Source organism: Amblyomma mixtum, chromosome 4 (assembly GCF_055824585.1).
Source record: "Amblyomma mixtum isolate Tamu chromosome 4, ASM5582458v1, whole genome shotgun sequence".
NCBI classification, from domain to species: domain Eukaryota; kingdom Metazoa; phylum Arthropoda; class Arachnida; order Ixodida; family Ixodidae; genus Amblyomma; species Amblyomma mixtum.
The window spans coordinates 160,705,092-160,729,240 of record NC_143015.1 but is presented as its reverse complement, the minus strand read 5'-3'; the positions used below and the strand labels follow the sequence as shown (position 1 = coordinate 160,729,240).

General features: G+C 49.8%; 1 protein-coding gene across 1 annotated transcript in view; it reads left to right on the top strand.

Moving 5' to 3' along the window:
* The first annotated feature begins 1,226 nt into the window (after positions 1-1,226).
* Positions 1,227-24,149, top strand: part of LOC149349028 (uncharacterized) — a 28,077-nt gene continuing 5,154 nt past the window's right edge. Inside the window, exons 1-5 of the mRNA XM_089541885.1 lie at positions 1,227-1,325; positions 3,393-3,505; positions 6,445-6,631; positions 10,649-10,813; positions 20,570-20,676. Coding sequence (XP_089398011.1) covers positions 1,227-1,325; positions 3,393-3,505; positions 6,445-6,631; positions 10,649-10,813; positions 20,570-20,676 — 671 coding nt within the window. The remainder of the gene's footprint in view (positions 1,326-3,392; positions 3,506-6,444; positions 6,632-10,648; positions 10,814-20,569; positions 20,677-24,149) is intronic.

Below are 24,149 nucleotides of genomic sequence, written 5' to 3'. Positions count from 1 at the left end.
TCAACAGCACCGCGACAGAACAGCGTCCTCTTCGCTTCGCGGCTATATACAGTAACACTTTTCCAATATTGGAAATTTTTATCCAAGAATGTTGAACATGTGATAAACAAGGAACCAAACGAAACCCGGGACTGAATCTTTGGGTTTGGTTTGTTTTATGGGGGTTTAACGCCACTAAGTGACTCAGGCTATGAGGGACGCCGTAGTGAAGGGCTTCGGAAATTTCGACCACCTGGGGCTCTTTAACGTGCACTGACATCGCACAGTACACGGGTCTCTAGAATTTTGCTTCCGTTAACATTCGACCGCCGCGGCCGGGATCGAACCCGCGTCTTTCGGGTCACCAGCCGAGCGCCATAACTACTGAACCATCGCGGCGGCAGACAATCTTTCGTTTCCACATCTTCTACGGTTTGGTATATGGGGGTTTAATATCCCAAAGCGACTCAAGCAATGAGGGACGCCGTAGTGAAGGGCTCCGGAAATTTCGACCACCTGGGGCTCTTTAACGTGCACTGACATCGCACAGTACACGGGTCTCTAGAATTTTGCTTCCATTGAAATTCGACCGCCGCGGCCGGGATCGAACCCGCGTCTTTCGGGTCACCAGCCGAGCGCCATAACTACTGAACCATCGCGGCGGCAGACTTAATCTTTCGTTTCCACATCTTCTACGGTTTGGTATATGGGGGTTTAATGTCCCAAAGCGACTCAAGCAATGAGGGACGCCGTAGTGAAGGGCTGCGGAAACGAGGAACTGGGGCTCTTTAACGTGCACAATTTTGTCTCCATTGAAATTCTTACGAGTTGTAAAAGCTGGACTTAGTGTCACTAATGCTTGAAAACTAGAAACGACTGTGCAGCCTTCCACCAGTTTCGGTGCATTGTCAAAAAGCTTGATGAATGGAACCTGAGTTCAATATATACCGTAAGCCACTGTGGCTCATTCCTACCTGGCCTCAATGACGCGGCGCCTCGCTTCGGCTATATATGATGAACGAGCCCCTCACCATGGAAGCGGCGCCTGCATGCATCACAACAGTCGCCCCCATTGTTTTCGTTCACAGCTTGCGCGCATAGCTCAGCGACGGAAATCAGCGCCCTGCTTACCCTGCGCGCTGCATCAGGCGAGCTTCGGCGCACTCCCGTTCGAGTCTCCCAAAGGTACAGCTCTCGAGAAGCTCGCTGACCCAACCACTCGGACCGCGCATCGCTGCTGCTGCAAGATGGCGTTTTCTGCGTCTCCCCTGCGAGAGCTCACCGTCGAGCAGTTGAACGTCATCGTTACTGAAAGGAACAAGAATGGCATGCGCGTGCACTACACGGTATGTTGACACCTCGGTGGTTTGGTTTGGTTTGTGGGGTTTAACGTCCCAAAGCGACTAAGACTATGAGGGACGCCGTAGTGGAGGGCTCCGGAAATTTCGACCACCTGGGGTTCTTTAACGCGCACTGACATCGCACAGTACACGGGCCTCTAGAATTTCTCCTCCAAAGAAATTCAACCGCCGCGGCCGGGATCGAACCCGTGTCCTTCGGGTCAGCAGCCGAGCACCATAACCACTGAGCCACCGCGGCGGCACCTCGGTGGTTTCTGGACAGATCGTCTAGTGCACATAACTGGCTCCCTGGGTCAGTGGACGCCCTGAATCGCGGCAACCTGGACCATCAGGTGGTCGCAGTGACTTCGGCTCATTGCCTTGCATCTGTGCCAGGGTGCTGAAACCGCTCATTTACGATATAGTCAGCTTTACAGAAGATTTGAGAGCCATACATAGGAAACGTGAATTTAGAGGTGGCCGCCAAACTGCGTCCTCAAGTGTCCAAATCACTCAAAGAATATCGCGTATTAGACGACCTCGGTGGTTTCTGGACAGATCGTCTAATACGCGATATTCTTTGAGTGATTTGGACACTTGAGGACGCAGTTTGGCGGCCACCTCTAAATTCACATTTCCTAGATATGGCTCTGAAAACTTCTGTAAAGCTGACTATATCGTAAATGAGCGGTTTCAGCACCCTGGCACAGATGCAAGGCAATGAGCCGAAGTCACTGCGGCCACCTGATGGCCCAGGTCGCCGCGATTCAGGGCGTCCACTGACCCAGGGAGCCAGTTATGTGCACTTTCTTTCCTTAAAATGGCGCGACGTTGTCAATGCCAACGCATGCAGCGCACATCTGTCACTACCGCCACGTAGCTTAAAGCACGATTGAGATGTCCACTGTTCTAAGAGGGCAGTTATGCGCTTTTCCTTTGCATTCCAAGCTCCCGCTCCATTGGTTTCGCAGCTTAAAGCGTGACTAACAGTTACAACGGACAACGGCGACGGCGACGCCGCGAAACGCAGAAACGGGCGCCAAAGAGCTGCGGTGTAAAATTTCGATTGGGGGGGAAGGGGGTTGGGCTGAAGCTTCATAAGTCCCCCCCCCTCCCCTGGTTACGCCCCTGGAAGACACTGTAAGACCAAGTTTTTCAGAATAAAATTCGTTAAGGAGACGCTCGGAGTCTCCCCAAGTTTCAGCCTTATCCTCATCAGGAACGCCGTAAAGAGAGCGTTGAACCGGCGGGAACAGTTTTCTAGATCATCAATTTTAACTTGAATGTTAGACACATCATAAGCACAGCTCGTGGAAGCATCAGATGTACGCATTGTCTGATTTTTATCTTCAAGTTCTTCCACACGTTTAACTAGAGACTTGATATCATTATGAAGGTCTGAACTTGTCTGGTTTTTAAGCTCGGGATCATACAGACTGCATTCCTCTTGCAAGCCTGTATGAATGGTGAGGATTTTATTAATACCTTCAAGGATGTTCGTGCGGCTTGCTTCAAGCCTTTAAACAGCGCCATAAACTGACTCAAGCTTTTCCTCCTGATCCTTCGTCATAGGACCTGGGTTCGTTTGTCCCCACCTAGGACGTTAGTTTCAGGTTAGTTATTGCGGATATCCCTGTTACCGCAATGACAATGTCTGCCTTTTAGCGGTGTCGCACCACTCCTCCATGGTGCGCGCCACTCCTGCATGGTGCGAACGTCAAGCCGCGCTTCCCGCTTTTTAGTATCTTCTCAGATGAACGGCGAGTCACGTGATTCAGCGCAACTGCGAGGTGAGCGTTGAATCACGTTGTTTAACGCAGTTGCGAAGGCGAGCGAACGCCGCCGGGTCCGCGCGCCGCAGCTGCGCCGAGTCACATGGTATGACGTCACAGCCACACCCCCGCTCCGCCGCTTGAAGGTCATTCTTCAGACCCACATGACCTTGAGGCTTAGCGGGGGAGGAGTAGAGCTTCCGCTCGAAAAATCTCTTTGCTGCATAAGGTCCTGCGCTTGATCCTTTTGCCCACTTACTACGATGCGCATTGTAACTTGGTGTCACTTCGATGTCTGCAGGGTGGCTTCGACGCTAGGCAAACGAACTTCTTCCTCATAACTCCAGGCAAAATCGAGGAACCTGGTGCCCTCACTTTCTTCTTTGTAAACGAGGCAGCCTCCGGACAACCAGCGTGAGTATGTCGAGGTTTTAACGATTCGTACGTGGCTGAACGACGATATATCCGGTTGGCCAGCGTCGGGAATCGATAACCCGAATATGTCCAGACCTCAAGCTGCAGAATCGTTATTTTTTTCCAGAGAGACAAACAAGGTAATTAGGTGTATAGCAACAAAGGCGAAATGTTTTTGAAATGGACTGAAAGACCGTCCGCAAAGCTCCCCAAGAATTAAGTGGATTCCAAAATGTTCACCGGGACCGAGATTTCGCACACGGCCTGCTTTGCGCCGTCGTCACTTTATTTCCGTTGCTGAAATTAGGACACCAAGATCTACACCAAACTCTTTCTTCTTTCACTCCAACCTTCCTCCCTTCCTCACGGCGCGGTTCAGGTGTCCGCCGATGTGTGTGAGACAGATACTGCGCCATTTCCTTTGCTCAAAAACCAATTTGCTATTTACTTACTATTTACTATTTACAAAGTGATACTGAAGTAGCGGTGATTTATTTATTTATTACTTATTTATTACAGTACCCACAGCGCCGTGAGGCATTACAGTGGGGGGGAAGACGACTCAAACACAGTCGAAAAAGCAGGAAATGCAGATAAAAAGAAGATAGGCAAGCAACTGAATTTACAATCAAACAAGCAGACAGGTAACACTTTCACAATCATTGAAGAAACAATGGCTCAATTACAATGCATATTTCGCAGTGAGGAAAAAAAAACATCAGTGGAGGTAATGGTAGCAATATCATGGGGGAGTTTATTCCATTCTCGAATTGTTTGGGGGAAGAAGGACATCTTAAAGAAGTTCGTTTTACACCTGATCTCTTTAATTTTAAAGGCATGATCAAGACGCGGTGAGACATAATCGGGATGTCGCAAATAATGCTCCCTGTTAATACCAGTCTTATTGTGAAAGACACTGTGGAGAAATTTTAGTCTAAGAAGTTTCCTTCGCTGCTGGAGTGATTCCCATCCAAGGTCATTCTTTGCAGCGGAGACGCTAAAATTTCTGGAGTAGTTGGCATTAACAAATCGCACGGCCAAGTTCTGGATCCTTTCAATCTTGTGAATATCTACCAGCAGCCAAGGGTCCCAGACACAACAAGCATATTCAAGTACTGACTTGCTGAGAGGCGCACAGCAGTTGAGGTGCTTGTTGACATTTTACAAAACATTCCCTTCCTGGAGTAATGGTTGGAGCAGCAACATTCTCTCACTACGAGGCTACTGCCGGCAGTACTTTGGGGATTAACAGAGCTAACATAATACATGCACCACCACCACTTTTAAAGGCTTAATTGTCTTCAGCGAAAACTATATATGCAATACGAATAAGGGAGAGATGAAATGTAATTAGTCATGTTATCACTAGGCTCAATATGCAAAGCCCAAGCGCGCCTTGATTTCTCTGTGTTGCATCAGGCAAAACAGCTGACAAGTAAACTGGCTGTCTTTTAGCAGTTATAATCAAGAAAACTTTGGCAAACCACGATGGGACGCGAGGCGGAAACACGTACACGAGCGCAAACTTACAACCACTGTACACATGCGCTTCTTTGCTTCTTTAGGCAGTGTTTAGTTTCTGGAAATAGTTGGTTTGGTTTGGTTTATGGGGTTTAGCGTCCCAAAGCGACCAAGGCTATGAGACACGCCGTAGTGGAGGGCTCCGGAAATTTCGACCACCTGGGGTTCTTTAACGTGCGCTGACATCGCGCACAGTACACAGGCCTCTAGAATTTCTCCTGAATTTCTTTAAGGGAGAAATTCTAGAGGCCCGTGTACTGTGCGATGTCAGTGCACGTTAAAGAACCCCAGGTTGTCGAAATTTCCGGAACCCTCCACTACGGCGTCTCTAATAGCCTTAGTCGCTTTGGGACGCTAAACCCCATAAACCAAACCAAACCAAACCAAACCAACTATTTCCAGAAACTAAACACCGCCTAAAGAAGCAAAGAAGCGCATGCGTACAAGCCACACGTGCAGGAACCGGCGGCCCCAGAGCTACTAGGCAGTTTTAGTTTCACGCACGTGAAACACGGTAATAACCGTGGAAAGGAGGAGAGGATGGCGCTGTTGTTTCAAGGCAATGCAAAGACAGGTTTGAGCCACCATACAAACCAAGGGAATTAGCATGCTCTCTGCCGTTATAAAAATTTTTTAGACAATCTAAAGACTGTCTATAGACTTCTGTCTACAAAGTCGAAATCAAGAGGAAGAAAATAGCTTGGGCAGGGCATGTAATGCGAAGACAAGATAACCGCTGGTCCTTAAGGGTAACGGAGTGGATTCTAAGAGAAGGCAAGCGTAGCAGGGGGCGGCAGAGAGTTAGGTGGGCAGATGAGATTAAGAAGTTTGCGGGGATATAAGGTGGCCACAGTTTTCAGAGGACACGGTTAATTGGAGAGACATGGCAGAGGCCTTTGCCTTGTAGTGGGCGTAGTCAGGCTAAAGATGATGATGTGTAGACCATAAATATATTTGCCATGCCGTTCTTTGATCAAGCTTTTTTTTTTTAGGGGGGGGGGGGGGGGGTGCTATTACAGTGCATCATCAACCTCGTTACAATTCTGTGACCTATTCAGTTCGTCTAATTGATTTTTGAGGAAAAGAAAATGGCGCAGTATCTGTCTCACATATCTTGGCGGTCATCTGAACCGCGCCGTACGGGAAGAGAGGAAAGTGGGAGTGAAAGAAGAGGGAAAGAGGTGCCGTAGTGGAGGTCTCCGGAATAATTTCGACCACATGGGGATCTTTATCGTGCACTGCCATCGCACAGCACATGGGCGCCTTTCGCGTTTCGCCTCCAACGAAACGCAGCCGCCGCGGTCGGGTTCGAACCCGGGTTCTCCGGCTCGGTAGACGAGCACCTTAACCACTGAGCCATCGCGGCTAGTGTCAGTTCGTCTGAAACACTTGTTTTTTCTTTCTCTCCACGACCGCAGTGCCTATCTCCGGTTGGGCGTATATGACCATCATGTTTCGAGATGCATAGAGGTAACCATGTCCGCAACCCAGTACGGTGCAAGAAGAGAAATAAACAATGTGGGACAAGGGTTCACTCCAATGGCGACGACGCCCGTGAAAGGACCGCATGTGCTGCAGTACAAAAGGACTGGTGACAGGCTGGAGGTGAGTTCAGGCTTGTTCGCTCCCACCCCCTGCGGTGCACACGTTGTAGTCTTGGTGGCGCCCGCTTCCCTTGCGGCGAAAAGAAAACGCAGTTACTTAATCAACTTCACGGTCCTTCTGTTTTTATTGCCAAAGCAATACTACTCCCAAGAGCGGCCTTTCGCGTAGCGGCGTCCACTTGGCACGTTTGACCTTCAGAATGACCCCTGACGTCATACCATGCCTAGTGAATAACCGCCATTTTGTAAATAACCGCCATTCCGGAAACCGGGAACCGAGACATCGGGCAAATGAAAACTTGTGCAAATAAGCGCAGTTTTCTTGGGTCTCATACCGCTACTGAATAGAAAACGGTCACTTTCTTGTTGTTTTGAGCATTTATATTTATTTATTGAACCATCAGGGCCAGAGGCATTAAAGAGGGGAGTGGTTACAAAGAATACAAGAAGAAACACAGACAAGAAAATGAGTTACAAAAATTTTCTGGTATTTATGCGTTAGCTAACGCGTTGCGAAAATGCTGGTTATCATTGATGTTGACGATTTCAGCGGGAATGTGGTTCCATACACGTGAAGCACGAGGCAAGGAGGTCTGAAATGCTGATAAGGTGTTAAATGTTGAAATTCCAACCTTGTGACGATGATCGGTGTGGCTTGAAACGTAGTGGGGAGGAGCAATGAGTGCATTTCGTAGTGTGGAATGATGGTACAGTTTATGAAAAAAGACAGACGAATTATTTTTTTGCCGCATGCTAAACGATGTAAAGAAAGGTTAGTATTCACGCTGGTTATGCTCGCGTTACGATTAAAGTTAGATAAAATTAAACGCATGACATTATTTTGGACCTTCTCCAGATAAGTAATTAGTTTTTCGTGGTGGGGATCGCAAACAGAACCTGCATATTTCTCGTAAACGGGGTTCTCGTAAAGTTTCGGCGTATGCCAAGCATGCGGTTAGCACTGTTAATAATTTACTCGATGTGGTGCGACCAAGAGAGCTCTGCAGAAATGTGGACGCCCAAGTATATATATGCAGTGACAGATTCTAAGGGGACGTTATTTATGTAGTACCTAGATAGAGTGTTAGCGTGTCGGGATACTGGCATAACTTTACATTTATCAGCGTTTAGTCTACGACCCAATCATTGCACCAAGTAGACATATAAGTAAGATCGCTTTGAGGAAAGTTAGCATCATCAGGTGATTTTATTTCGCGAAGAACAACGCAGTCATTAGCAAACAGATGAATGTTAGATGCTACTTTGGAAGGAAGACCATCGATGTAAATGAGAAAGAGAAACGGTCTAATAACTCATCCTTGAGGCACACCCGAATAAGCATCACTAAAGGTGAATCGTAGTTGTTTGCGGAAACAAACTGTGATCGGTTGTGAAGAAAGTATTCAATCAATTTCAAGACGTTATGATCAGTGTTCAGTAGATTTAGTTTAAAATTAATAAACGATGACATATCTTGTCGAAAGCTTTAAAGAAGTCGAATAAAATAAAACCAGCCTCTGATGCGCAGTCTAAAATAAGGTGAACCTTGTTAGGGAAGCAGTCAAGTTGGGTACCACATGAATATGATTTCCGAAAACCGCGCTCTGCGTGTGAGAAGAAACAATTAGTCGCAATGAAATTAACAAGCTTTGTGAAAATTACGTGTTCTAATAATTTTCAGCATGTACTGGTAAGCGAGATGGGACCATAATTCGCAGGTGACGTTTTAATTTTTAATTTTTATAAAGGAACCACCTTCGCGATTTTACATTGTGTGGGCAGTGTTAAGGTATCGAGAGATTGCTGAAAAATCTTGGTTAGTAGTGTAGAAGTACAGGCAACAGTATTTAAAAAAATTGGCTGTGGCTTAGCTTGGTTAAGCCTGGAAGATTGCGAAAGCAATACCTCCCTGGCTGCGCCTAGGTTCAGCTGGTTCATCTAGGTTCAGCTGGTTGGTTCAGCTCTTCTCTCTGTTCCGGCGTTTCTTCAGCACGGCGTTTTCCTCTGTTGAAATTGAGTCGTTCCATACTATTCATAGATTCTTCACCCATTGAAGTATCTTCGGCATTAAGAGCGTCCATGAAACTTCTCTCCAAACTGGCTATCTCCATAGTTTCGCTACCGTTAACACCACTCATTAACCTTGGCCCTGCACTTGTAGATGCTCCCGCATCAAGCGATGTTGACCGGCGTGCTCGCCAGGCTGCTGCATACGCACGTTTTTTAGCTAGCCGTTCTTCCCGTTCTTCGTCTGTTTCTTCGGCGCGGCGCCGTCGCTTGGCCACAGTAGATCGTTCCAGCCTCGCCTTGTACACATCATCCAACATAGCGCACTGAGAGGAGCGCATCTGCAGCCCCCTCCCCCCGTTTTATCCCGCTCTAGCAAGCGCCCTTTCTCGGCAGCGGCGCAGCCGGCGTGTAATGCTGTACCTCCACCATCGATGACGCGATCTGGGGCCCCGTCTCTCTTTCTGTCGTGACGTCACACGGTCACGTGACGCGCCGCTGTGTAAGGAGGCGCCACGACCATCGATGCCAGAAAAGTGCAAGCAGTATTGCTTTCGCAATAAAAACTTTGGCACTGATACAGTCATAGCCGGGTGACGAATGAAATTTTAAGGCGTCAATAAGTTTAGCAATACCGGATGGGTCAGTATATGTAGGAGACATAACTACATAAATTATACTGATGGGCGACAGGTAGGTTAACGCCTGAAGTATGGGAAAAATTCTTCACAAACGTTTTGTTGAGGACCGCAGCGCATGAACTGCTCGGAATTGGATTCCCTGACTCGTCTACCAAAGTGGTAGATTCGTCAGATGGTGGGCCGATAATGTGCCAGAATTTTTTAGTGTTCGATGATAGCATGGATGGCAAGGTGTTAGAAATTTCTCTTTTGCTTGTTTTAGTGCTGTTACGTAGGTGTTAGCCGCTGCTTTATGTGCATCCCAATGTGGTTTACTGGAAGACAGTTTAGCAGTGCGATATCGGCGCTTCTTTTTGCTTGATATGCATTTGATATGTGCTGTGTACCATGGGGCCTGCGGGTTAGAAATCGATCGTTCTTAAGCCAGCGTGATCGACGTAGCGCTGACCCTCATATCAGCTTTGGCGAACAACTTGCAACGGAAAAGTGAAACGAAAATGTAGGCTAGCGTCACAAACTTGAAACATATAAGCTTGAAGACACTGAAATACAGTGCTTACCGCAAAAAAAAAAGAAAAAAAATCACTTGGCTGTTTACGAAGGTGATCGTTTCGACGCCAGCATGGCTTCTTTCCAATGCTAAAGCTTTAATCAAACCAGCTGCGCCAACAGTAAAGCCAAAAGAAATTGGAGAAACCCATGCGGCCGGATTCGTTTAAAGGTGCACTGAAGAGGAATCTGAATTTGTCTTTTTTCCGCGGGTACTCGATCTGCACGTTCCGTGCTTTCTTAGAAACTCCGATTTATTGCCCTGTGTGGCCGATTTACCTAATTAAATCGAATTAACGTCCGGCTCCCGCCTTTTTTTTTTTAATTCTCCCCCGTACCGTGGGGGGAGTCGACCAACGCGTGGAGTGCCTTTCACCCAGTCCCGTGGCGGCTTGCCGCTCTGCCATCGGCGGAGTAATAAGTAGAAGTCCGTAGTAGCGAATAGTCCCCGCGTATTTTTATTTCTGCGGGCTTATTTTGCGGCTATATTATCTGCGAATGAAACTATTTATTCATGGAAACCTAAAAACAAAATAAAGCGAAAGCAAAGCCTCCACGGAGCTGGCTGAAAGGCACGGAGAAACCACGGAGAAATGTAACTTATCAAATCATATCACCAGCGTTATTAATATTGACGATTTCAGTTGTGTACCCAACTATTGCCGACACAGCGTCGAGTATCTGTATCGGAAATCAATTTTGGTATCTCGTATCGGTATCGGAAATACAGTTTTTGAGGGTATCGGGTATGGGTATCGAAGATACTTTCTTCGAGTACCGTGGTCAGCCCTGGCTGCTACCCGGTGCTTTGGCCTTTTCAGGTACACTTGGACGGCCAGCTATTCATTGATAGGGACGCCCTGAAACCAGAACACGACCTCGACAAGCTTGTCGTATTTTATACGAACCCAAACTCCAAACAGTCGTCACCATTCGTGTTCCATGAGGTTCACTGGACCGTAGAAGATGTGTGCCGAGCAGTCTTGGTGAGTACACGGGTGTGGGATTTGTGGGTATTTTATTTCAGCTGAGCAAGAAACAAGTGCCTTCATTGTGACGTGTTGGGACAGAAAGAAGCTGACTATGCAAAGTTTAGCAAACTGTTTTTTTGCACAGAGAACGCGATAGCTGGCGAGGTTCTTTAAGGCTGTTTGAAAAGCGAATGTAAAGTGGGACCACTCACAGTGCAGGTTCACTAAGGGTACATTTCTTGGGCGCGCATAGCGTAGGAGTCCTTGACATGCCACCTCAGCCCAGCTTGGTCATCTTATCAACCTCGTCAGGGTGAAATGTATTACACCCTAAACATGAATAAGCCTATATGGGATGTAAAAAGGTTTGGTTTGGTTTGGTTTTATGGGGTTTAACGTCCCAAAGCGACTGATGCTATCAGAGACGCCGTAGTGAAGGGCTCCGGAAATTTCGACCACCTGGGGTTCTTTAACGTGCACTGACATCGCACAGTACACGGGCCTCTAGAATTTCACCTCCATCGAAATTCGACCGCCGCGGTCGGGATCGAACCCGCGTCTTTCGGGCCAGCTGCCGAGCGCCGTAGCCACTGAGCCACCGCGGCGGGGTAAGAGTAAAAAAAATGCCCAGGCTTAGCTTGGTTAAGCCAAGAATGCGTTGCATATTGCGCGGTCTTTTTGCGCGCGGTATTGCTCGGCGGCACTCGATTTTCTCAGCAGCTTTTCCTCCGTGACGTATGGATGGATGAATAGATGGATAGGAGCGCCCCCTTTGAAACGAGGCGGTGGCAACCGCCACCATGCTCAGCCGTCCTTTTTTCTTTTCTTTTTTGTTTTTTTTTTCTTTTTGCACATAGTTTGGTGACGTCACGTCACGTGGTTTGGTGGCTGCCCGGCCGCGCCCAAGGGCTGAACTGAGTGATTGCAATATGCTACGCATAAAAGGAAGTCAGACGTCCTCTAGTGTTCTCTAGCGCACACCCTGTCGGGAGCAACATATTGTGCCCAAGTTTCGGAGTAGATTTATATCACTAAATATGAGGAATTCTTACTCTTGGCAACGGAGGTATGTTTCCCACTGTAAAACATAATACCTTGATGCAGTTAGCAATGGGAAGAGTCTTTTCTTTCTTCATCTTCTTTATTCAATACTGCAAACCTTATACAGGTCCAAGCAGGGTGGGTAAAATGGCAAACAAAACAATAATAACAAAGTTAGTAAACATCAAAGTGTGGCGAAAGGCAATAAAGAATCATTCCAGTCGGTTACAGCACGAGGAAAAAGTGAAAAATAGAATAAATCTGTTCGTGCAAAATACGGCGTCAGAGAATTAGGATAATGGTGGCGTGTACACCTCGACGTTGAAAGTGACAGATATGGGGCAGGGTTAATAGCTAATTCTTGTTTCCAAAGCAAGTAAAAAAATTCCAAACGTAAATTTTTTGTTCGTTGTGCTAGACTTTGAATACCATTAACCTGCACTATTTCAGAGGGTGAGTCATACGGGGAAAATTTAGAGTAAATAAACTTTACAGCTTTTCTCTGTACCTTTTCCAGGCGGGTGATATTGTGTTTAGTAAACGGGTCCCAGACAACGCGCACGTATTCGAGTTTCGGTCTAGTTAGTGAATTGTAAGCAAGTAATTTTACGTTAGGGGGAGAAGTTTTAAGCTTATTTCTTAGGAAGTATAGTTTGCGGAGTGCGGAGAGCAGATGTTATCTATATGTAAATTTCATGATAAAGTGTTAGTAGTAGTACCCAAATACTTATATTTAGTCTCTTCCAGCAAAGGCGACGAACCTAGCCTGTAGTTAAAAGAAAGCGGAGCTTTTTATTGCGAAAGCAATACTAGTTGCACTTTCAGCCCGTCGCGTAGCGAGGCCGGTAGCTACCATATTAGCATATTGGATTGGATTAGATTGGATTGAATTGGATTGTATAACGAATGTACAATAAAAATAATAATGGCCCGAGCACACTTCCTTGGGGCACGCCAGAGCCGACTGGAAGGCAACCTGATTGCTGCTCATTAACTGCTACATATTGGTAGTTATTGGTTAAATAATTTGATATCCATATGATAAAAATTTTCGGGAGGTCAATGCGTCTGAGTTTTAATATCACTTTGCCGTGGGAACTCTATCGAAAGCTTCGCTGAGGTCAAGAAATATTGCATCAATCTGGCCGTTCTTATCAAGACATGAAGCGAGTGAATGTATTACTGACATGAAGCGAGTGAATGTATTACTGTCACTAGTTGTGTAATTGTTGAGTATCCTTTTCTAAACCCGTGCTGGAAATTAGAGAGGACTGCGTGCGCATGTAAAAATTCATTAATCTGGTTGCCAATAATATGTAGTAACGTAAGCGATATTTGACGGTAATTTTGTAATAATGTACGGTCACCTTTCTTGTGCATTGACACAACCCTGGCTATCTTCCAGTCGCTCGGTAGGCGTCCATGAAGTAATGAAATGCGAAATATATTGTCACGACCAGAGGAGCCGTGAAGGTAGACGTCGAGAAGAACCCAAGACTGGGAGCCCTTTTTTAATTATGGAGCCAGCTTCCACGACACAGAACAGAACAGCGCGCCACGAGAGCCCACTGCCGCTTCGTCGTCGTCTTCGACTCAGCGCGGAGGCCACGCGGCGCGTTAGGCGCGTGGTATTATTCCCCCCCGCGAAAGCAAACATCGTCTCGATGTGGAATGGGGTATGTACAGTGAGGGGAGGAGGAACAAAAAAAAAAAAGACTGGGGGTGAGGTGAATTATACAGTGCGCTCTAGATGACATGCAGGGAGGGTCAAGTTCACACGTGGGGTAAGGGGAAAAGGTACGAAACAGCGTGAACACAGCGCTCAGTCACGCGAAAAGTACGGCTTTAAGCGCACTACATGCACGATTTCAGGCCGTTGACGCTGAGGGCCGGCGACCACAGTTCCATGGGGGACAACTTCGTAGTTGACGCTGTTCAGGCGGCGCAGGACTCTGTACGGGCCAAAATACCTATTTAAAAGCTTTTCGCACAATCCCTTGCGGCGCACTGGTGTCCACACCCACACGTGGTCGCCCGGCTCGTAGTGCACGTCCCTGTGCCGAAGGTTATAGTGTCGGGCATCGGCGGATTGCTGGTCCTTGATGTGCAAGCGGGCCAGCTGACGGGCCTGCTCTGCTTGCTCCACGAAGTGGCCAGCTTCAGGGGGAAGCTCTGCGTTGCCGTACGGCAGCATGGCGTCTAGCATCATGCGGACCTCCCTGCCATACACGAGACGGAACGGGGTGAACTGGGTGGTTTCCTGCGTCGCGGTATTATATGCGAAGGTGACGTACGGCAAGACCTCATCCCAGGCTTTGTGTTCAACGTCGACGTACATCGAGATCATGTCCGCCAATGTTTTGTTGAGCCGTTCCGTTAGACCATTGGTTTGGGGATGATACGCTGTTGTCGGTCGATGAGCAGTATGGCTAAGCGCTAAGATGTCACGTAGGAGTCGGGCTGTAAACGCCTTGCCTCGGTCAGTAATGACGGCCGATGGGGCGCCGTGTCTAAGCACGATGTCGTGCATAAAGAAGTGGGCAACTTCGGCGGCAGTACCTCGCGCCAGGGCCTTCGTTTCAGCGTAGCGGGTCAAGTAGTCTGTGGCGACTACGATCCACTTGTGGCCGGAATACGAGAGAGGAAATGGCCCCAGAAGGTCCATGCCGACTCTGTCGAATGGTATTTGTGGCGGCTCGATGCACTGAAGCAGTCCAGGAGGCTTGAGCGCGGGTTTTTTTCGCCGCTGGCATTGCCGGCATGTCCGGACATAATGCTTGACACTTGAAGTTAGGTTGGGCCAGTAATAGTTCTGCCGGATTCGGGATAAGGTGCGGGTAACTCCAAGGTGGCCGGAAGTCGGTTCATCATGGCAGGCAAGGAGGACTTCATCCCGCAGATCAGACGGTATGACGAGCAGGTAAGTGGTCGGACTTGAAGTAGAGTTCTTTTTATAAAGCACCCCTCTCCGCAGGCAGAACGACGATAGTCCACGAGCTAGGTTTCGTGGTATCTCAGGGCACCCACCTTCGAGATGTTCGATGAGCAGACGGAGCTCGGCGTCGGCACGCTGTCTGGAAACGAGCTCAGATGTGCTGACCGCTCCAAGGAAGCTATCATCGTCGGTGGTGTCTTGCGGAGGAGGTTCGACGGGAGCGCGTGACAAGGTATCAGCGTCGGTGTGTTTCCGGCCTGACTTGTAGGTGACGGTGAAATCGAATTCCTGCAGGCGTAATGCCCAACGTGCTAGGCGGCCGCAAGGGTCCTTTAAATTTTTCAGCCAGCACAGCGAGTGGTGGTCGGTGACGATACGAAACGGTCTGCCATAGAGGTATGGGCGGAACTTGGCGGCGGCCCAGACTACCGCTAAACATTCTTTTTCCGTGGTAGAGTAGTTCAACTCAGCACGCGACAGCGCGCGGCTGGCGTAGGCAATTACTTTGTCGACACCGTTTTGCCGCTGAACTAGAACGGCGCCAAGACCGACGTTGCTCGCATCCGTGTGCACCTCCGTATCGGCATCTTCGTCGAAATGTGCCAGGATGGGCGGTGATTGGAGTAGGCGTCGTAACTCGTCGAAGGCAGTCTGTTGTTCGTTGCCCCAAGAAAATGACGTGTCATCACGGGTTAGGAGAGTCAGAGGGCTGGCGAGCTGGGCGAAGTTTCTAATGAAGCGGCGATAATAGGAGCACAGGCCCAGAAAACGTCGGACTGCTTTTTTCTGGGAGGGGACCGGAAAGGCAGCAACGGCAGCAAGCTTCTCTGGGTCAGCGCGGATTCCGTCAGCACTAATGACGTGCCCGAGGAACTTCAGTTCGGTGAACCCAAAGTGGCATTTTTCTGGTTTGAGGGAGAGGTTGGCGGATCGAACGGCTTTGAGGACAGTCCTGAGGCGGTGCAGATGTTCCGTGAACGTTGCGGAAAAAATGATGACATCGTCAAGATAAACAAGACAGGTCTGCCACTTCAAACCGGTGAGAACGGTGTCCATCATTCTTTGGAACGTGGCAGGAGCACAGCAGAGCCCGAATGGGAGGACGCGAAATTCATACAGCCCGTCCGGTGTAATGAATGCGGTTTTCTCACGGTCCCTCTCATCAACTTCTATCTGCCAATAACCACTTCTGAGGTCGACCGAAGAGAAGTACTTGGCTTGACGAAGTCGGTCGAGGGAGTCGTCGATACGCGGTAGCGGGTACACGTCTTTCTTGGTCACACTGTTCAGCTTCCTGTAGTCGACGCAGAACCGTAGTGTCCCGTCTTTCTTTTTCACGAGGACGACAGGAGACGACCACGGACTGCTTGACGGTTGGATGACGCCGTCTGTGAGCATCTCTTCGACCTGTGTTTGAATAGCATCTCGCTCACGAGGGGACACACGATAGGGCTGCTGATGGATGGGTCGGGCTCCTTCATGCGTGATAATGCGGTGTTTAACGATCGACGTTTGGCGCACTTTGGACGACGACGTGAAACAGGCACCAAACTCCCGCAAGAGGTCCTGGAGTTGCCTCTTTTCAGTGGGTGGAAGGCCAGGATTTATGTCTACGCTGGTGACCGCTTCGGCGTCAGCTTCAGGTGTGTCCTCCGCACAAGCAAAGCATTCGGCCACTTCCTGAACATGGTCGACGTAAGCGATGGCTGTGCCACGGAACAGATGTCGATGTTCATTGCAGAAGTTGGTGACAAGGACCTCTGTACAACCTTCATGAAAGGATCCAAGGCCCCGTGCCACCGCAACCCCCTTAGTGAGTACGAGGGAGACATTAGGCTCGACAAGCCGGAGTCCCCTATGTGGCTCGTCGCAGGTAACTCTCGTGAGAATGCTGGCACGTGGTGGCACCGTAACGTTATCGTCGGCGACTCGCAGGGCGGACCGAGAACCCTGGTGCGCTGGTTCTTCTGTGGCCATTGCGGTAGAAAACGTCACCAAGCGGTTCGGGAGGTCTATGATCGCACCGTGCTCGCGAAGAAAGTCGATGCCAAGGATGACATCGCGAGAACATTCGCGGAGAACGAGAAACGTGGCAACGAATGTGCAGCCTCGAACCGTAACCCGGGCCGCACACATGCCGAGTGGTGCGACAAGATGTCCGCCTGCCGTGCGTATGTCGGGACCGTCCCAGGGTGTCGTCACTTTTTTCAGGGCCGTCGCAAGCCGTCCGCTAAGGATAGAGTAATCTGCGCCCGTATCGACCAACGCGCTAACCTCCTTTGTGTCGACGAGAACAGGGATATCCAAAGAGACCCTTCCTTCAGCGCGGCCCGTCGATGGCTGTTGTGGATGACTCAGTTGGTGCGGCGGCGGAAACTGGTCGGCGACTGGGGTTGCGTCGTTGGGTCGATTCAAACGGCGGGTTGAGGGAAACTCTTCGGCGATGCGGCGTTCGGCGTCGGGGCGATTGGGTACGTGCGGCGGCGGAAGCGGGTCGGCGATTGGGGTTAGGGCATCGCGGCGAGTCGAAAGGCGCGTCGGGGAAAACTGCGCAGCGTTGCGGCATCCGACGTCGGGGCGATTAAGTTGCTGCGGCGGTGGAAGCTTTGCGTCGGAACGGCGTTCGGCGGCCTCGCCTCCAAAGGCCGCCGGAGCTAGTTTTCCCGACGAGGGCTCGAGGAACCACGTTGTCCTGAGGCGAAACGGGACCCAGAGGGCGAAGACCGGCGTGGAGAGGGCGATCGCGACTCGCGGCGCGGAGGAGATGGTGAACTACGCTGGCGGGTGACATACTCGGCGATATCTTGAGGGCGCTCTCCAGGGCGTGGACGGGGGCTGTCGACAGAAAAACCGCGTAGTCCCATTGCGCGATAGGGGCACCGCCGGTAGAGATGGCCGGCCTCACCACAGTGGTAGCAGAGCGGGCGTTGATCCGGAGTGCGCCAGAGGTCTGTCTTCCGCGGTGCCTGGCGCCGATCCGCCCAGTAAGGAGTCGGCTGGGCAGAGTGCACCGCGACCAATGGTGCGGTGTAAGGCAAAGGCCCAGGAGATGGGGCCGCGCGGCGCACGACGTCCGCGTACGTGACTGGCTGGACCGTAGTCGGGTACGGCGCGGGATCGTATGGAGTCGGTTGCGGCGCCGGCACAACTGCAGCGTCTGGTGCTCTGAGGGCCTGCCGGACTTCCTCGCGGATGACGCTGGTGACGGAATCGACGCGAGGGGCAAAGGTTCCTTGAAGGTGCTGCAGCTCCTCGCGGACCACTGAACGGATTAGTTCGCGAAGGGAGTCCGGATTCGTCCTGGGATCATGGTCGAATCGGTCCAACGTTGACAGTGTCGACGACGGACGCAGTTGCCGGGCGTACTGTTGCGATCTCTGCTGCAGCAATTTCTCCATGTGGACGGCCTCGGCCAGAAACTCCGCGACGGTGTTGGGCGGGTTCCGCACGAGGCCGGAAAAGAGCTGGTCTTTCACGCCGCGCATGAGGTGCCGCAGCTTTTTTTCTTCAGGCGTGGCCGGATCGGCGCGATGGCAAAGACGCGTCACATCCTCGACGTACATGGCAACACCCTCATTGGGAAGCTGAATTCTAGAGGACAGGGTACGCTCCGCGCTCTCCCGGCGGTCGCTGTTGGCGTACGTACTCAGGAGCTGAGGTCGCTGTTGGCGTACGTACTCAGGAGCTGAGTACGTACCCTCCGTACGTACGTACGTACGTAACTAGAAACTTTGCAACAGACTCAGCATATCGCTTCAGGAACGCGTTAGGAAGGTTGTCGGGACCACATGATGATTTAGTTTTTAAATTCAGTAGCATTGAAACTACGCCAAGGTAGGAAATAAAATTTACATCACAGAGGCCAAACATTGCGTCACTGGATGGAAAAGCACCGGAATTTGAAAACACACTGTGAAAGTAGTCATTGAAGTGATGCGCAATATCCCCGTGATCGGTAACTACAGAAGCATCAACCAAAATTTGCGGCACTAGTTTCTTTTTTTCGCTTATATAATTCCAAAACTTTTTTGGTTCCTCTGCAATGAAATTTGGAAGCACTGTATTAAAATAGTGTTCTTTCGAAGAGTGTACTGTGCGTGCAAGCCCTTCTTTTAAATCCTTTAAATGATCTAAATGCAAGCGCCGCTTCTTTAACCTTTTTATCTTTCGCTTTAAGTGGATTATTTCACGCGTCATGCCACCGCGGTGGCTCAGTGGTTATGGTGCTCGGCTGCTGACCCGAAAGACGCGGGTTCGATCCCGGCCGCGGCGGTTGAATTTCTTTGGGGGAGAAATTCTAGAGGCCCGTGTACTGTGCGATGTCAGTGCACGTGAAAGAACCCCAGGCGGTCGAAATTTCCGCAGCCCTCCACTACGGCGTCTCTCATAGCCTTAGTCGCTTTGGGACGTTAAACCCCATAAACCAAACCAAACCTCTATCCCTTCCCTTACGGCGCGGTTCAGGTGTTCACCGTGATATGCGATACCGTTACTGCGTCATTTCCTTTCCTCCAACCCGATTTTCAGCTTTCAATTTAAATTTTAATTACTTTGGAAGCTGTCACACGGAGAGAAAGGAAAATTATGCGGCTTCCTTGGAAGTTCGTTAGAGGAGGAAAATTATTAACTGTCAAATCCATTCAATCAAGTAAATAAATTATTTTAATGAATTAATTGTTAATAACATTAGTGATAAATAATAATTGGTGGTTCTGGATCATTAATCAAAATCGATAATTATTAAACTAATACACGCTTAAGGTTTCTTTGGGATATAATTGTGATTCTTTTTACTTACTCTATTTATCGTTTTTTTTTGCGTAAGCCTTTGTAACTAATGTATAATCTTACCGTAATTTTGTTCTGGTGTGTTTTTTTGCGCTCTTGATAAGGCGTTGTGCATGCCATTTTTTAGAGCCTGCTTATCCTGAACCAAGCTCAGGTTTCAAGTATGCTTCTGAAAGCACTGCTATGTTAAAATTTGTATCTGTATGCTCCCGCCTGCTTGGTCTTCCGAGACTGCAGTATCTCCCAAATAAATAAGTAAAATAAATAATCGCTTGAGTAACTAAGTAACTAAAATTACCATCATTTATTAATTACATCACTAAGTAAGAGAGGAGGCAACGGAACTCGGAATGCTTTCGCATTTCCGCACGTAAGGAGACTTTCCTTATAAAAATGGTCTATAGACAGCCTATAGACTTCTTTCTCTACTGACTTCTTTTGTCTATTCATAGTCTATAGACTGTCTATAGACGAAAGTCTACTAAAAGTGTATGGCCATAAATCTGTAGATTGTCTATATAGTCGGATACAACTTAAGTCTGCAGTGAAGCTCCGCCCATATTCAGCCTCCGCGCACAGAATTCCTCCGCGATGAAAAAGTAGTCCATTAGTTTAACGTTTCTTGTTACGTAAACAAGAAGCTTAGCACAAGAAAAAAATTATGACCTCTGAAATTTTGATACGTGGATTGTTTGGCATAATCAGACATTAAAAAGTTGATTTCGTTGACAGTTACGAATGGCCACCGGAGTAATACAGGACGCCGCGGACCACGGCCCAATGTTAGCAACTGCTGTTTTTTTTAAGTTGTATCCTACTATAGACTGTCTATGGCATTTGTATTGCCTATAGACTGTTCTTTAGGATTTGTCTATAGACAGTCTATAGACTTCACATACTGAAGCCTATAGACACTCTATAGACTGTCTAAAACTCTTTTGTAAGAATTAAGCGCGCCTTTAATTTCGCGAACCTCGTCTTAATCTTTGCCATTCTCTCCTGACCAGAATTCCGGCTACTTTTCGCGGAACAACTTTGCCTTTTATCAAAACGAAGTGTACATCCGAGTGGGAGCCTACGCTCTGTACAACGGGAAGTGGCCAGCTGGCAGAGAGTAAGTAGAACATGTTGTCGGGCTAGTTGGTTCAATACTTCAGACATGGTAGCTGCGCAAAACGCACAAGACACACACAAGACAGGGTACGGGACGAGCGCAAACTTACAAATGATTTTAAGGCAGAAGCCTTTAATGCCTCATCGTTGTAAGCAGGAGTGGTCGACAGAAATGTCACGCTTTTTAATTGGTCGAAATGGTCGTGACGTCGCAGTGCGCGAATTTCAAACTGGGCCAATGGCATTTTGGCTATTAACCGTGCAACCAATTAAAGGGATGGTATAGTGATGTTCCAAGTGGGACTGAGTTTAGTTAATTAGTTAATTAATCAATTAGCCTAATTAACCTTTATAGTCAGACCAGATAAATAAATAAAACCGAGTAGGAAATCGGTCGAGTGGGGTAATGGGACCAGGGTCTCCAGAGTGCGAGACGAGCACGGTAACCACTCCTCCATGCCAGCTCGATGGTTTGGAGTGAGCAAAGGCGCGTCTAGTGAATACGGTGTCTTCGTTCACTTCCATCTTCCTCCCTTCCTGTTACGGCGATGGTGGTGGTGGTGAAAAACTTTAATATTCAAACAGAGCTTGAGGGTTAAAAAACCCTGCTGCATGGTCGGTATCCTTAGTCCGGGACACCGCACGACGAGGCCCCGTCTCGCGCCCGCTTGACCAGAGCCCTTTGGGACTCCAGCGTGGAGCAGTTGAGGAGGGCAGTCTCCCATGCCTCTCGGGTGGGGGTGGGGGAAGGGGGAAGGTGAGGATTCTGAGTACATGCCCACACCATGTGAAAGATATCGCAGATCTCTCCACAGTGCGGGCAGCGCCCATCTGTGTTCGGATCGAAGTGTTTTGCTATGGCAGGACAGAGAAGGGTTCCTGTCTGCAGGCGCCGCAGAGTTCCCTCCTCTGCCTTACTCAGCCCCTTGGCAGGTGCCGGGTAGAGACGGTGGCTGTCGCAATAATGAGTTAGGATTTCGCGGAACCGCAGAAGCGGTTTATGAGCTTCTGAGCCAGGAGAGCTAGGATGAGGAGCCCGGTGTGTGAGCGCTCGGGCGGCCGCATCAGCGGCCTCATTGCCTCGTAGACCCTGGTGGCCAGGAGCCCAGATCACTTTTGTGCGAGTTGGATCGGCGAGAGCGCGTCTTAGAATTTGCGAGGCAAGAGGTGATATTTCGCCTGCAAGATAATGTTCACAGGCCCGGCGAGAGTCCGTGATAACCGTTTTCGATTTTGGATCGGCGGCAGCGAGAGCTATTGCGACATCCTCCGCTCGTGTTGAATTTGGGGCCCGAAAAGATAGCCCATCGACATTCATTCCCCGGTGGACTACGGCAGCCGTGAAGAATCCCGCGGGCGACGGCCCTGTGATGTATACGTAGTAGACGCCCTCTTTGTATCCATATTGCCTCTCAAGCGTGCGAACCCGCGCTTGTCGTCTGCCTTCATGTGAAGCCATGTCCATGTTACGCGGGAGCGGAGCGTAACAGAGCATGTGGCGCCGCAGCACCGGGTGTTCTCCGTCCCCTCTGGTATGCATGTGTGTTGGATGTGTAAGCGGTTTAGCAGGCGGCGCCCAGGAACCGCCTGCGATAGCCGCGTATATTGGTTCACGAGGTGGGCCTCGCCATGATGCTCCTGCCCGGCCGACTGGCTCAGGTGGAGGGCACAAAACACGCACTCTACGCAGACGATATTACAATCAAGACCACCGAGGGGAGCCTTGGGGAGATGGAGGACCGCCTTCAGCAGGCCGCCTCCATAGTCGATGCATATGCTGCCGACTGTGGTCTCCAATGTACTCCCGCCAAATCAGAGCTTCTACACGTTAGGAGAAACCACAAGGACAACACGTCTATACACATATCTCTGTCGGGCGGTCCCATCAGAGAAGTGGCAGAGCTCCGGATCCTTGGTCTGTTCATCAATAACAAACTTAAGCCGGACTCTACTATAGCGAAACTCAAGAGCATAGGTGAACAGGTAGGGCGCATGATCCACCGTGTTTCCAACAAGCGGGGTGGTCTGCGGGGCAGGGACGCGCTACGGCTCGCCCATGCCTTCGTGACCAGCCGGATGCTCTACCTACGCACCACCAAACAACAAGACGAGCGCATTGAAGCCATCATCAGGAAGGCAACAAAGCGAGCATTGGACCTCCCGGTGGCTACCTCCAACGCCAAACTGAAGGCGTTGGGAGTGGTAAACTCCTATCAGGAGTTGCGGGAGGCCCACCTCGTGAACCAATATACCCAGCTATCGCAGACGGTTCCTGGGCGCCGCCTGCTAAACCGCTTACACATCCAACACACATGCATACCAGAGGGGACGGAGAACATCCCGGTGCTGTGGCGCCAGATGCTCTTGGTCGCTCCGCTCCCTCGTAACATGGACATGGCTTCACATGAAGGCAGACGACAAGCGCGGGTTCGCACGCTTGAGAGGCAGTATGGATGTAAAGAGTGCGTCTACTACGTGGACATCACAGGGCCGTCGCCCACGGGATTCTTCACTTCTGCCGTAGTCCACCGGGGAATGAATTTCGATGGGCAATCTTTTCGGGCCCCAAATTCAACACGAGCGGAGGAAGTCGCAATAGCTCTCGCTGCCGCCGATCCAAAATCGAGAACAGTTTTCACAGACTCTCGCCGGGCCTGTGAACATTATCTTGCAGGCGAAATATCACCTCTTGCCTCCCAAATTCTAAGACGCACTCCCGCCGATCCAACTCGCACAAAAGTGATCTGGGCTCCTGGCCACCAGGGTCTACGAGGCAATGAGGCCGCTGATGCGGCCGCCCGAGCGCTCACACACCGGACTCCTCATCCTAGCTCTCCTGGCTCAGAAGCTCATAAACCGCTTCTGCGGTCCCGCGAAATCCTAACTCATTATTGCGACAGCCACCGTCTCTACCCAGTACCTGCCAAGGGGTTGAGTAAGGCGGAGGAGCGAACTCTGCGGCGCCTGCAGACAGGAACTCTTCTCTGTCCTGCCATAGCAAAACTCTTCGATCCGAACACAGATGGGCGCTGCCCGCACTGTGGAGAGATCTGCGATATCTTTCACATGGTGTGGGCATGTACTCAGAATCCTCACCTTCCCCCTTCCCCCACCCCACCCCCACCCGAGAGGCATGGGAGACTGCCCTCCTCAACTGCTCCACACTGGAGTCTCAAAGGGCTCTAGTAAAGCGGGCGCGAGACGGGGCCTCGTCGTGCGGTGTCCCGGACTAAGGATACCGACCATGTAGCAGGGTTTTTTTACCCTCAAACTCTTTTTGCATATTAAAGTTTTTCACCACCACCACCCGCAACTCCTGATAGGAGTTTACCACTTTGATGGCACGTGCCAGTTCTGTGGGGAGGTGGCTGACACCTTCCACATGGTTTGGGCGTGTCAGTCAAACCCATCTATCCCCCCCAACCCCAACCCCACCAGAGAGGACTGGGAGGCGGCCCTGCTCGGCTGCCAGGA